This window comes from Bos taurus, chromosome X (genome assembly GCF_002263795.3).
Source record: "Bos taurus isolate L1 Dominette 01449 registration number 42190680 breed Hereford chromosome X, ARS-UCD2.0, whole genome shotgun sequence".
Classification (NCBI taxonomy): Eukaryota; Metazoa; Chordata; class Mammalia; order Artiodactyla; family Bovidae; genus Bos; species Bos taurus.
Window position 1 is genome coordinate 105,338,429 of NC_037357.1, and position 14,782 is coordinate 105,353,210.

The 14,782-nt window shown below is 39.7% G+C and overlaps 1 protein-coding gene across 1 annotated transcript in view; it reads right to left on the reverse strand.

Moving 5' to 3' along the window:
• Positions 1–14,782, reverse strand: part of SYTL5 (synaptotagmin like 5) — a 143,122-nt gene that overhangs the window by 114,458 nt on the left and 13,882 nt on the right. The window contains exon 2 of the mRNA XM_059883816.1: positions 3,182–3,661. Within this exon, the coding sequence (XP_059739799.1) occupies positions 3,182–3,300 (119 nt within the window). The 5' untranslated portion in view covers positions 3,301–3,661. The remainder of the gene's footprint in view (positions 1–3,181; positions 3,662–14,782) is intronic.

Consider the following 14,782-nt stretch of genomic DNA (forward strand, 5'->3'; position numbering starts at 1 on the left):
CTCAGGAGGAACCTGTGAGGGAGAAGGGCAGAAGGGAGTAGAAGGAGGAAAGGGAAGAGAAGGGAGGTTAGGAAGGGTGTGACTTATAGTGACAGGCCAGTCTCAGCATGATCCCATGGGGAGCTCTGAAGCAGAAGTTGCATTGCAACCTATCTGCAGGGCAGGAATAGAGACACAGACCTAGAGAATGGACTTGTGAAAATGGGGATTGACATATATACACTAGCATGTGTAAAATAGAATGTTAGAGGGAACCTGTTGTATAGCACAGGGAGCTTAGCTCAGTACTCTGTGATGACCTGGATGAGTGAGGTGGTGGGGGTGGGGGGTGCGGTGGAAGGAAGGCTCAAGGTGGGGGGATATATGTATACATACAGCTGATTCACATTGATGTACAATAGAAGTTAACACAGCATTGTAAAGCAATAATCATCCAATAAAAATTTGGGGAAAAAAGTAGTTGTATTGCAGAGTCTGGAGGCAAGAGGTTTCTATACCCATGAGCCATTGGCTTGGGGCAACCCAGTGGGGACAAAAATGCAAGTTTATCTGGTACATGTGGTTCTTTACACCTATGGGCTACTCCAGCCACCCAAAGGTAGTCCTCCAAAGAAGGTGGAAGGTGCCAGTCTTTAGAAGTAAAGCACGTGGAAACTGGGAGATAAGAGCACAAATCCAGCAAAGGGGCTGAAAAGGATTGGAGTGATGGTGTTCACAACAACTCATAAGATCAAGGGCAACACAAACCAGCAATAAGCCCTAATGATTTTAGCCAGCCATTATTAAGTGCTTACTGTAAGTCAGTCTTGTTCTAGGCTCTTGGTAATATTACCTTATTTAATCCTTACAACAAGCTCATGAGGTAGCTACTGTTATTGTTTCTGTTCTGTCAATTGAGGAACCTAGATCTATACAGGCAGTTAGTCTAAAGTGATGATAAGACTTCATGGTGTAACTAAGATTTGAATTTGCAAACGGAGATGGGTGATTTGACAGCAATGTACTCGAAACACCACACTACCCACTTTGGCATGGCTTCTCAATACAGGAAGCTGTGAAGAGGGACAGAGCCTGAGTCATTTCGTCTGGGCTCCTATCTTGATAGCTCACAATAAAATGAGACAGAGCATCTAACACAGTCAGTGCAGCAAAAACCTGCACTAAATATTAGACAGTGTTGTTATTAAGGAAGGGAATGACATTGCCTCTTTCAAAAAAATCTTTTTTCTATAATAACATCTCTTAGGTCTGTAAAAGTCTTTCTTCTGCTGTCCTCCCAATGTTTAAAGAGCCAGGGAATCAATGTTTATTCTTGATAGCTCTATTGTATATTACATGATTTGGCCAAATTTCCATTACAGAGAATAAGGAAAGAAGGCAAGGGAAGGGAGAGAAAAAGAGGGAGTATACTAGATCATTACTAAAAGTTACTGAGAATGACAGGAACAAATATTCTGAACAAAGTCCTGTTCACTGTACTTCAGTCTTTCCTGGGATCTGATTATTAAATTGCTTTTTCCTGAACAGAGTGATTTTTAATTCCCCAGAGAGTGTTATCAATAACTCCTTAGTACCCTGTCTCCCATAAACAATAGAACTTTTTCAATGCCATTAGAAAATTTAGTCACTTTTCAAGACTGGACTATCAATGCCAAAAATATCACTTTGGAATTCTTTAAAATCATTATTAACTGGATTTCACTGCCACCTGAATTCTAGGCTTAGAAAAAGTACAGCATATTTCATCAAAGCCTTTAAGATTAGCTGAATGCCTTAGAATAATGAAAATAAAAACTCTGAGCTCTTCATTATGAAATAAGCATCAATCAAGAATATTTCAATGTCATTCCAATTCTAAGCATCCTAGTTCCTTTAGGCACATTGAATATTTTTGCAACATATAAGGGTAATCTTATGATGTGTTTTCTCAAGTAAAACAAACATAAGCTTCTGATTGCAGTTTTCGGAGATACTTGATACACAAAACTACATGTTACACAGTAGACAGGGACTGAGGAAGGAACTCTGCTTATTTCTGTCCCTCTACTCAGGGGTGAGACATAATGCTGCTGCTGCTGCTAAGTCGCTTCAGTCGTGTCCAACTCTGTGCGACCCCAAAGAGGGCAGCCCACCAGGCTCCTCTGTCCATGGGATTCTCCAGGCAAAAACACTGGAGTGGGTTGCCATTTCCTCCTCCAATGCATGAAAGTGAAAAGTCAAAGTGAAGTCGCTCAGTCGTGTCCGACTCCTAGGGACCCCATGGACTGCAGCCTACCAGGCTCCTCCGTCCATAGGATTCTCCAGGCAAGAGTACTGGAGTGGGATGCCATTGCCTTCTCCATGAGACATAATAACCAAATACATTTAACAAGCAGGACAGGTCAGGCAGCAACCAATCATAATGAACATAGTAACCAATCAGAATGATGCTTTGATCATTGGGAACTGATGATGTAACCAATCAGAATGGATGCTGGCTGAAACACAGATGAGGCCACACCTAGGGATTCGGCTAAATATCAACCCTGCCTACAACCCATGTGAAACTCAATTCTGTCCACATTACTCAACTTTCCTCACACAGAAACTTATTTCAAAAAATTCAAATGATTTCTGGGATACAATACGAACTTATCAGTTTCCAGACACCCTTCCTCTCACAGCTCTGGTCGATAAAAATTTCCACTAAGACTGACCAAAGAAAGATATTATACAAATAATAGATAAAAATCACTGTGCACTGAAGTATGAGGCACTACACATTATCTTCCTTAATCTTTGCAACAGCCCTATAAGATGAGTGCTATACCTACCCCTGCTGTTTTGATGAGGAAACCAAGGTATAGAGAAGTTGAGTCACTGATTCAAGGTCACACAACTAGTACATCCCAGGGCTGGTACTCAAACCTGGGCAGTCCTTCCACTTAACTACAAATTATGATGTCACTGGCAAACGAACATCCTCATCAACACCATATTTACCACTCAATTCCAACCTTCTTTCTGGCGAAATGATAAAGTGCCAAAGATGTTTTCTAATATCTATGCTATTGTTTGGAATCCATGAAGACACTGACCTACACTGGTCTCTAGTGTGGTTGGAGTTGCCCCAATTCTGATCTAAATTGTTTCCAAAAAATAGAAAACAGTCAAGGAAGGCAGACAAGTTCAAGAATATTACCTTATTCTCTTGTCCTCTACTTTTTTCAAATATTCATCTCTCTTTAGGACTCCCAGGATCATCTCCTTCTCATGATCTAATAAAAATGACAAGTTGATGAACTCAGAGTTCTTAGACATGGTATTTCAGCAGTAGCCCTGAGTGGCAGTGGTTGAATTTTCCAGGTAAATTGATACCCGCAGTTCTTAAGGTCCCCGTGAATATCTCAAGAGTCACTCAGTTGCTTGATGAACAGAAGCTTTTATGAGGTCTCTGAAGATCTGATGATGGTAGGTAAGGATTCTTCCAGGCAACACAGAAAACAAGCTCCACTGGGATTACATTTCAAGAAATTCATTATTGTTTTAACTGAAAAGATCTCCAAAGCCTTCGTTTTGATATACAGTCCAATGGCAGCTGAGTTCCCCTAATGATGCTTAGCGTTACTCCAGGAAGCTACAGAGCAGAAAACAGATCTGCTGGGACGGAATCCAGAAAATACTGCAAAGGTGGAGGGAACAAAGGAAAGAAAAATTAATTAGGTGATTTTCCCCAAAGCACTTGTAAATGTGTCTAGTATTCGAAACAGTGATGTACCTAACCCAAACACCACTTTTCAATCTGTAAACAGGCACTGATGAGATATCTATTGTACTTACTACAGCATCAAAGAGTTACTTATATTTCGTTGATTCCAAGTTCTCTATGCCAATTCAGTTTCTTCCATTATAACGAGCATCCTCTACCAGCCAGATCCTGTCACCACCCTTACAGCTGACCCATGGGTGTACTGGGTCACTAGGACAGCCTGGACTGTCCACAACAGGACAGGTCCCTTAAGAGGCTCCATCCTGCCCTCCCACCCTCCCTCCCCGAAACTAGAACCACAACATAAGAAAACACTACTAACAAAACAAATATGAACCAGTGCTGCACGTATCAACCTAAATTTCTCTCACAAACATAATGTTGAATGAAAACACTTGCAGAAGAATTCATGCAGAATAATATGAACAGCTTATGCATGAAAGAACTAATTTTCAAAGACATTACATCTAGTTTAAGGCCACAAACATTCATAGTATAAATACAAGGAAATTCATGGGAAATTCAGAGATGCAATCAGAGAACACAGGAACTTCAACTACTGGGTGACATTTTATTCTCAATGTAGGTTTATATCTTATGACGTACATGGTTGTGAATTATACCAGATCTATATTACATACTGCAAGATAGTTGTTTTAAGACTCCCATTTTGTCAACATAAGCTCACCAGACCCTCTCCTTCATATTAATTCTTGAGCACATTCTTTCATTGGCTTGGTACCTCGGTTCTCTCTGTGCATCCCCTTAAGAATGATAGCTCTTAGCATGCCCTACTGGGTTTTGGGATTTGGCATCATCCCACGACAATGTTCCTCAGCCTCCCTCTAGGTCTCTGAACTACAATCTACATGCATGTGACACTTGGTTTGGTTGATTCTAGCCAGATTTCCAAGTGCAACTAGATACTTACTCCTAGACTGCTTTGGGGTCTCCCAGTTACCATAAGTTCAGATTGACCTCAAATTCTCAGATCTGAAAGGACAGGCTCTAGTCCAGGGCCTCTTTAACTTTCCAAAGTTCCCATGTGTTTGTTCTCTGCATAGTATAATGAAACCAGAACCTTGCTGAAATGACCTAGAACTGAACTGCTTCCCACAGAACAAGAGCGATTCCACTTGGGGGAAACTGACCAGATCTCAGTGAGTGTAGTAGACTCTTTAAATATACTGCAGGCCTTTAACCCATTTCCAAAGTCCTAAAGGCTGTAAGGCTCAGAGGATGCCAAGATTGACATGAAAAGGAAATAACAAGGTTAAGAGTAAATGGGGCTCATCAGAAAGGTTTAGGCTTTTTAAAAAAAACACGGTGGCACTAGTGGCAAAGACTGCCTGTCAATGCAGGAGACACAAGAGGTGTGGGTTAGATCCCTGGGTTGGGAAGATCCCCTGGAGAAGTAAATAGCAACCCATTCCAGTATTCTTGCCTGGGAAATCTCATGGACAGAGGAACCTGGTGGGCTACAATCCATGGGGTCACAAAGACTCCAACACGACTAAGAAACTGAGGACATAGCTGATTTACAATATCATGTTAGATTCAGGGGTACAGCACAGTGATTGTGTGTGTGTTTCAGATCATTTTACCATATAGGTTATTACCAAATATTGAGTAGAATTCCCTGCACTATACACTAGGTCCTTGTTAAGTTATCCATTTTATATATAGTAGTGTGTATGTTAATCCCATCCTCCTAATCAATGCCTACCTACCCTTCCCCTTTGGTAAACGAGTTTATTTACACAGCAGAAATAGACCCATAGACATAGAAAGGTTTGGTTTTTCCATCAGATGCAGTCTCTCTCAGATAAATAGCACAGCTGTTGTTTCTGCCCCTTCTGTGTCTCCATCTATTTTCAGGTAAAAATAGGAAAAGCACTTGGTAACTCAGATAATGAATATGTTATCATCACAGCCAGGTTCACTTAACACATACTGTGTATTTGCAATGTCAGATTAGAATGCCCTATGTGACTCTTCAATAGAATTGTATTTAGAATTCATTCAGAAGATTGGAAGCTATAAAAATGCTTGACCTGAGGCTTCTGGTTATTCTTGCCTTGGGCTTAAGTATATGCAAGTCTGCCTTCTAAAAGTCCAAGAGTCTACTGAGGAGAAAAGAGGGAGGGGTGGAGTAACACCATGGGGCTATCGCAGGATGGTGACAGAGAAGATGGGAAATCAAACATGGATATAAGAAAAATGAAATTAGTCAGTAAGAGTTTAACGAAATTAGCCCTGAATGGATTTTTACCCATCTATACTTGGACTAATAGAAATGATTTATAAATGAATGACCAAGAAGATCAGAAATAGCCAAAATTTTATCAAGAAAATCAAGATGTTTCCTCCAGAAGGCAGGATGGGACTGTATCATTTAGTAACATGGAATCAAAATGCTGGGCATCCAGTCCTTTTGGAAAAACACAGGATGGAGAAGATGAGACAATGAGCGTGGAACAAGACAGAGGAGATCCAGAGAGCTACATGCTGACGGTGCCCAGCCAGACTCAGACCCGAGCAGAAGTATTTGGGCCCCCAAGTGAAAGTTAACTATTTGTTCCCAATAGTACATGCTCCATGTTGGGTGATGAGGACTCAGTCTGGCAAATTTTCATGTCTCATGTCATCAATACCTCAAAGCAGACAACTATTTCACTCTTGCTTGAGTTTAACTTTCTTCTGGAGACTTCTGGTTGCAATTGGCTTCCCCTAGAGCTCTCCCTTCAAGAAATAGATGTCCTGGTCCTCCCAAAGGAACCCTCTGTGTCTAGTTTAGTTTGAACCCATGTCTGATCTGCTCTCTGTATGCTAACCAAATCACATTTCTGAACCCTTGGAGGACCAGCATCTGGGCTGTAATTAATTTATTTAAGTAGGTACCATTTTTGTATTATTTATTTATTTTTTGGCTGTGCCACACAGCATGTGAGATCTCAGTTCCCAGACCAGGGTTCAAACTCACGCCCCCTGCATTGGAGGGGCAATGACTCTTAACCACTGGACCACCAGGGAAGTCCCAATATGTACCATTTTTGGATGACTGTGTTAAGCTAGTTCATATCCTCTGCTATTGAATCCCTTACCCACTATGTACACATTTTAACCAAGTGACAAAAAAGAATAACACTAATCAGGAGTGTATTTGATCTAGAGATGAGTCTCATTCTCTTTTGAGTCTCATTCTTTCAGTTAAATGGACCCAGTGAACACTAGTTAAAATCAGGAGGGACGAACTCATGTTTATTTTCTTCTCCAAAACCTTCACTTACAAACAGATCTCTCTCCTTCAGCATTTCAGATATGGAATTTTCCCTCTCTGGCCAGTAGCCTTGCCAAACTAAGCTAAATATTTAAAAAGAGGACCAGATGGTTTGGATGTCATTCTATTGCTAGATAACTCCGGACAGGTCATTCCCTCTGCTCAGTACCACACAAAATGCAATAAGGAAAAAATCCCACAACATCCTGCAAAGACCTAAGTTTCTTTAAAAGCATCTGTTTTGAGTAACACACACTTAAAATTCATCAGGGTTGGAATTGTAGGCAAAGGAAAGGGTATATCTGAATGAATTTCATTATGAGGTACTTGAAATGCAGCTTTAAAAATAGTATGTTTTGGGACATCCCTGGTTGTCCAGTGGCTAAGACTCTGTGCTCCCAATGCAGGGGGCCTGGGTTCGATCCTCCGTCGGGGAAGTAGATCCCACAGGCCACAACTAAGACAGGTAGAGCCAAATAAATAAAAACATGTATGCACATTTAAAAAAATAGTATGTTTTACAAATATAAAATGGGAGTACTTCACATTCTGGATTAACCAACACATTTCCAAGTCAATGACAAAAAAAAAAAAAAAAGAAGAAGAAGAAGAAAATGGATGAACTCTTATAGATTAAGAGTCCAAAGAGCCATATAACCAAATAACTAAATACAATACAAAAAGCTTGATTATTTAGATTAGATCCTTTAAAACAAAAGTTATAAAAAAAGAAAAACATTCTAAGGACACTGAGGACATGTGAATATGGACCAGATACTAGATAATATGAAATTACTAATCCTTTTAAGTATGAAAATAATATTGTGGTTATTAGTAAGAATATTCTTTGAAATGTTCTTATTCTTAGAAGGTGCATAAAGAAGCATCCAGTTGGTAAGTGTATTATTTGTAACCTATTTTCAAAGAATTTTCAAAGAAAGTATTAACTATAGAGATGAAATAAATATGGTAAAATGTTAATAGCAGAACCCGGTTGGCAAGTCCATGAGAGTTTACTGTATTTCTTTTCAACATTCCTGTATGTATGAACATTTCATTAAAAGAATTGAAAGAAAACACGTCGGGAAATGATCATGATAAATGAAAGTTTGCAAAGCTGAATTTGTGATGACAACTACACTGTGTGCTATAGACAGTATGTGCCCCTTCAAAATTAATACGTTGAAACCTAAGCCCCTATGTGATGATGTTTGGAGGTGGGGCCTTCGGAAGGTGATTAGCTCAAGAGACCAGAGGCCTCGTGAATGATGAGAGCTCCCTCCTCCCTTCTGCCATGTAAGGAGACAGGAAGAAGATAGTATCTAAAAGCCTGGAAGTGGGCGTTCACCGAACACCAAATATGCCAGCACCTTCCTCTCGGACTTCCCAGTCTCGAAAAATGTGAGAAATAAATGTTTCTTGTTTAAGCCATCCAATCTATGGTGCTTTTTTTGTAGCCCAGACAAACCGAGATACTGTGAATCATTTTCTACAGAAAAATGCATTAGAAATTAGAATTATTGTAAATTACTTTTAAAATGATTGAATTACATTTCCTAATCTCAGGTGGGTAATTGATGTCTCAAACCTCTAGGAAGAATGACTTGTCACAAATAATCCTTTAACCATTTTATCATCTTCAACAAATAACCATAAAACACTGTGATTAACTGCTAAGGAAGTGATAAGCCAGTCTTATCCCTAGAATTATCTTTGTAAAGACGGTTTCTAGCTATGCTTCTTCCATCACTTGAGAAGATTATGAGATGAAAAAAATTTTTGTTGCATTGTTATTTAGTTATAAATCCAGCTAGTCATGAAAAAAAAATGCTCATTTTAAAAAATGCACTGCCAGAGGGAATATAATAGTTATGAAATAGAGACAATGAGAACTTAGATCTTTGGCAGGTAACTGTTTCTAATGCAATATGAAGGACATTAACTCCAAGACTTTTATCACTGGAGGTGATCTGGCAAGGAGTGCATGAACTTGACCCTCCAATTTCAAGTATGAACTGTGTCCTAAGGACTAGTAAGAAACTTGTGAGATTTGCCAGGGCGCTGCTTGATAGCTGAAAATTGGAAGCAATGTCAGATCACAGGAAATGGATACATCGATATAACATATTATGTAATATTAAGGTGGAAATACGCAGAATTAACTGGCAACCCACTCCAGTATTCTTGCCTGGGAAATCCCACAGACAGAGGAGCCTGGTGGGCTATAGTCCACAGGGTCACAAAGAGTTGGACACGACTTAGTGACTAAACAACAACAAGGTGGAAACATACATACTGTATGTCAAGTTAAAAAACCAGGTTATTGAACAATGTATCACAGAATCCTTCTTTATAAAGCTAAACATACTTACATATCAATTGGAAAAAAAATAGTATGTTTCTGGAAGTACTCTTGTGAGGAAATTAACACAAAATTAATTTTCTGTTGCCTGTTACTGACAGCACAACAGCAAGATGAATTTTCAGCACACTTATAGGGATATTTAGGATGCTTAGAATAACCAGCAAAATAGCATATGCAAAATTTACTTGAGAGCATCTTTCAAATAGATAAGCAGGGAGGACTGCTGCTGCTAAGTTACTTCAGTCGTGTCCGACTCTGTGCGACCCCATAGACGGCAGCCCACCAGGCTCCCCCGTCCCTGGGATTCTCCGGGAAGAACACTGAAGCAGGGAGGACTACACATGACTATCAAGAGGTTAGAACTGAGAGAGAGATAAAGATGCTGTGAGGAGAGAAATGAATAGTTCCTTAACTATGAACACAACCTCAAAGATTCGAGGGCCAATGCTACAGAACTGCAAGCATTTACTTTTAATTGAGCAGTTTCTTCTCCCGTGGACATATCTGTGTGGCACATTTCATAGGGGTGCAGTAGTTGAATTTCTTTTCAAAATGGTATTGATTCCCTGAGCAACAGTAGGATGGTCAACTAATAAGACCAGCAGCTTTACCATGATGCTCCAAGAACAGCATCCTCAGAATGTCCCAAAATAAAAACAGCTAGAACATAGATGATTCAACTAATCCTCATGACCCTCTCACAAAATAAGTTCCAATACCCCCATTTTATAGATGAGAAAACTAAGGCAAAGGACATTAATTACCATGCCCCAAATTATGCAGTCAGTAAGTAACTCAGAGCAGTCTGGTTTCAAGGACCCTGCTTCTAACCATGATAGTGACTACCTCTCAGGGCTTCCATGGAACAACCTGCATGCTCAGTCATGTCTGACTCTTTACGACCCAATGAACTTCAGCCGCCCAGGCTTCTCTGTCCATGGGATTCTCCAGGCAAGAATACTGGAGTGGATTGCCATTTCCTCCCCAAGGGAATCTTCCCAATCCATGGATCAAACTGCATCTCCTGCATTGGCAGGGCAATTATTTACCACTTAGCACTCCACAACTTATCAGAATCTTTAATGCTCTGATGTTCACTGTGAATTTTCACAGAACCCTCAATTTGAAAAAGATATTTAACATTGTTTGTTCTTAATCATGGCATCACATGTTTTGATATTTTTAAAGAGGAGACTATGTCTATTTTTTTTAATAAAAAACTGGTCAGGAATAAACCTAAATAAATTCAAGAAAGAAAGATTTGAAGGAATTAGTAGATACACTTGTACCATAATATCTGGTAATTCCTCCACATGCTTTTTAACTAGCAAGACCCACAAAATCCTGTATTGCCAAAAAAAGTTTCACACAACAGACCATATATAAATTTTAAGTATCTATACAAAAGAAGCCAGTATAAATAAAAAGAAAGAAGAGACAAGCTGGGAAATAAGATTTTTCTATATAAAGCAGAAAAAGGATAACATAGAAAGTATAAACAGCTCCCCTAAATCACAGGAAAATGAACCAGTAAAATAAGGGGCAAAAACAAGAACAGGTAACCCATAGTATTAGCAATTTACAAGCAATTCATATAAATATGAAATAAAGCTTATTTGGTCATTCAAAAGAAAACTGTGACAAGGAAAACACTTTTTAGTTTTTCATTAGATTATGAAAACGTAAAAAGAAGCAAATCCACTGTCATCCAATGTTTGGTGAGGGTGTGTAGAAATGGGCATATTCATGCCCCATTGGTGGAAGTGGAAATAGGTTCAACTCGTAGCTGAAAGACAGTTCTCCATGGGCTCTTCCATATTTACATGTCTTGTGAGCAGAGGCACTAACTGGCCTTTTATTCTGGACAATCCTTCCAGAACTGTTTGTAGAGTGACTAGTGAATGACATAGTCTGCTTCTCTTTGGAGCAGAGGGAAGATTCCCTTACAATTTGTTTCAAAAAGCAAAACTCTCCCTCAAGGGCCAAGGGCAGATTTCCTTGCAGTCCATTGTAAAAAAGTTGAATTCCCTACTTTCAGGGTTCCTCAGCTGTTACACAAATCCACTGCATGCACACAGTTTCCATCAGGGCACTTGTGGGCAAGGGGAATCAATGCCAACGTGAAGCTCACAAGACTAGCTGTCCTGATAATAATAAAATCCATTGTATCTGACCCAGGATCATGTGTCTCCAACCACCATACATAAAACTGACAGAGCTACTTTATAGCTTGAAAGTAGGAAAAAATCTGAGCTTTTATGGTTCTTACCATAACCCTAACCTTTTTAGAGGATGAATTGAATCTTTCAAAATTGGTCAAAGGGTACAAAGTTCCAGTTATGCTAGATGAATAACTCCTAGGGATCTACAGGACAGCTCAGTGACCATAGCTAACAATACTGCATTGTTTACTTAAAAATGTTCTGTCTTTACAATAAATACACACAAAGATAAATATTCACATACACACATATACATTCTAAATGTGTTAAATGAAATAAATACACACCTAAATATGGAAAAAAGGATGGGAGGAAGTCAAAATATTAAGTTTATCTTTGGGTAGTTATACTATAGTTGTATTTTAATTTCTTCTTTATAATGCTCATTTCCATGTTTCTACAATGAATGAGTAGTGTCATATAGTTTTGTGGTTAATAAATGTAATTTTAAAATAATGCTTAATTCACTAAGGCATGTTCAGGGTGGGAAAAAATAAAGCCAAAGAACAGATACAATGGGTTACAGAGCATATAAATGCTCATGCAATGAAATGCTGAATCTAGAGGATACATAAATAAATAAAGCATGGGCTCTGTTCCTAAAGAGTTTGTCTATTTTGTAGTGAAGACAGACGAAAACATTTTTAAAAAAGGTCATAAATGCCAACTTGGCTTTGAGAACACAAAGAAAAGGACAGTGAGGAAAAGGAAAGTGGTCATTGTGGGATGTGAAGATGGTAAATATGAAAAGCCACAACTACACAGAACTGGTCCAGGGAATAGTGAATAATCCCAAGGCTGGGGTCTGAGTTCATGGTGGAAAGGGAAAAGGAAGGAAAGAGCCAGCCAGGGAGGAATTTGATGGCCAAATAAATCACCTGGACTTTATCCAGTGTTTTCCACACTGTGTCTTGTGGACTCGTTTCTTAGGAAACACAGCAAGGCAGGTTGCATGGCCAAGTCTGTGGCACCGACCCCTGCTTCAAACAGCAGCTCTACTTTTATCTCTTCTATAAGTTGGATTTTCTGGCAGTGTTTTATTTGAAGAAAGAGCTCCATGACCTTAAAAAGTCTGAACACTGCTCCCATGCCATCAAACTGTTGGATGCTTTTAAGACAAGGAATAGCACAGTCAGGTTTCTATTTTAAATGCGTGTTTTGAAAGACATCAGTATTCAGTGATTGTCTGAGAGGGTAGAGGTAATGTAGACAATGAGGAGGATCAGGCAGGAGGACCAGGGAGAGACTGGGAAGTGAAGTTTGTGGGGAAGGAATAAAGGATCATTTTTCATATATTCGGGGATAATCTCATAAGGTCCAGTTACCAACTAGATGTGAGTGGGAAGAGAGAGCCACTGAAGTTTCTGGCATGGGGAAATGCAAAGATTCTTAAATTTTAGTGTACATTAGAACCAGCCATGGGACTTGTTCAGACATAAGATTCCTGAGGTTCCATCTCCAGAAATCCTAATTCAATAGGACTGGGGTAAAGCCTAGGAATGTTGATGGTAATATTACTAACAGAGATAGAGGATACAAAACAAAAAAGAGTAAGAGAAAAAAAGTTATTTAAAATCTGAAGATGTTGGGGTCCAGGTGCTTAGGAGGCAAATATCAAAAACAAAGACCTGTTCAGAAGGGCATTTGGTATGAATAGAGTTTATCAGAGAAGTCTATACAAGAGGCATTTAAATGAGAATTACTGATACCTACATGGTGGCTGAAATCATGGAATTGAGAATACACAGGAAGAGAAGAGGCAGAGACAAGATCATGAAGATTTTTAAATTTTTAAAGAAGACACAAAGAAAGAAATGCACTGATGAAAGAAACTAGGGGCAGAGGATAATCAACACAGCAAAAGATACAGTTGAGTCTAATGAACTGGGAGTCAAGCATATCACTCAATAATCAATGGAGGCCACTATCATGTCCAGGGAGGCTTCCCTGGTGGCTGAGACAGAAAAGAGTCTGCCTGCAGTGTGGGAGACTGGGGTTTGATCCCTGGGTTGGGAAGATCCCCAGGAGAATGAAACAGCAACCCACTCCAGTATTCTTGCCTGGAAAATCCCATGGATGGAGGAACCTGGCAGGCTAGAGTCCCTGGGGTTGTAAAGAGTGGGACACGACTGAGAGACTTCACTTTCACTTTATTATGTTCAGATTTCAGTCAATCAATCAAGTAAACTGTTACAAACAACTCCAGTTGCGTGATCTCCAGTGGGTACCACACTAAACCCAGAAACTCTAGCAAATGTACCTTATCAGTACATTGAACTCGATCCAGTGTTATATCACATATTCCTTGGCCATATCCTAGTTTCTAATAATATAGATCAGTAAACCTTGCAATTATTTGCGGGGGGGGGGGTAATCTAATTCCTTCAAGGTCATACTTTGTACTTGTCCCCCCACCACCCCAGAGCATACTAAAATATGATCACAGTTAGGGGTCTTGTGGGAACAAGGATTATTTGCAGCAACTGTTGATTGTTGGATAAGTTCTTGCATCCAAAAGAAAAAAGAGACAGCCTGAAAATCAGCCATCAGCTAGGAGACCTAAAATTGTCATTGACCAAGACCACAGGATAGAAGAGTACAAGATAGACATCTGGGGGGGGAAGCTCTACAATAAGTTATGTTGTAGGAGATAACTTGAAGCCTGGAGAGTTTTGAAAAGTCATCTGTGTTCTAGTATGAGTATACCATAGATCCTTCAGGGTAAAGTGAAGTGAAGTCGCTCAGTCGTGTCTGACTCTTTGCGACCCCATGAACTGTAGCCTACCAGGCTCCTCCTTCCATGGGATTCTCCAGGCAAGAGTACTGGAGTGGGTTGCCATTTTCCTTCTCCAGGGGATCTTCCTGACCCAGGGATCGAACCCAGGTCTCCCGCATTCCAGGCAGACGCTTTAAGCTCTGAGCCACCAGGAACTCCTTCAGGGTAAAGCAGCTTTAAAGTTGGCATAAGAGGAAGCAATATTCTACCCATATGTTCACCTGTCATCCAAACCTGATTAACCAAGCTCTCTGTATGGATAACAAATTACTGCTAGGAAATTCTGCTTCCAAAATCTTATTGACATGACCTAGCTGAGAAGACTAGGTCTTTTGTGGAAACCTACCTAGGCTACTCGAGCAAGTATCCTGCAACCCAGGAAGATCTATTT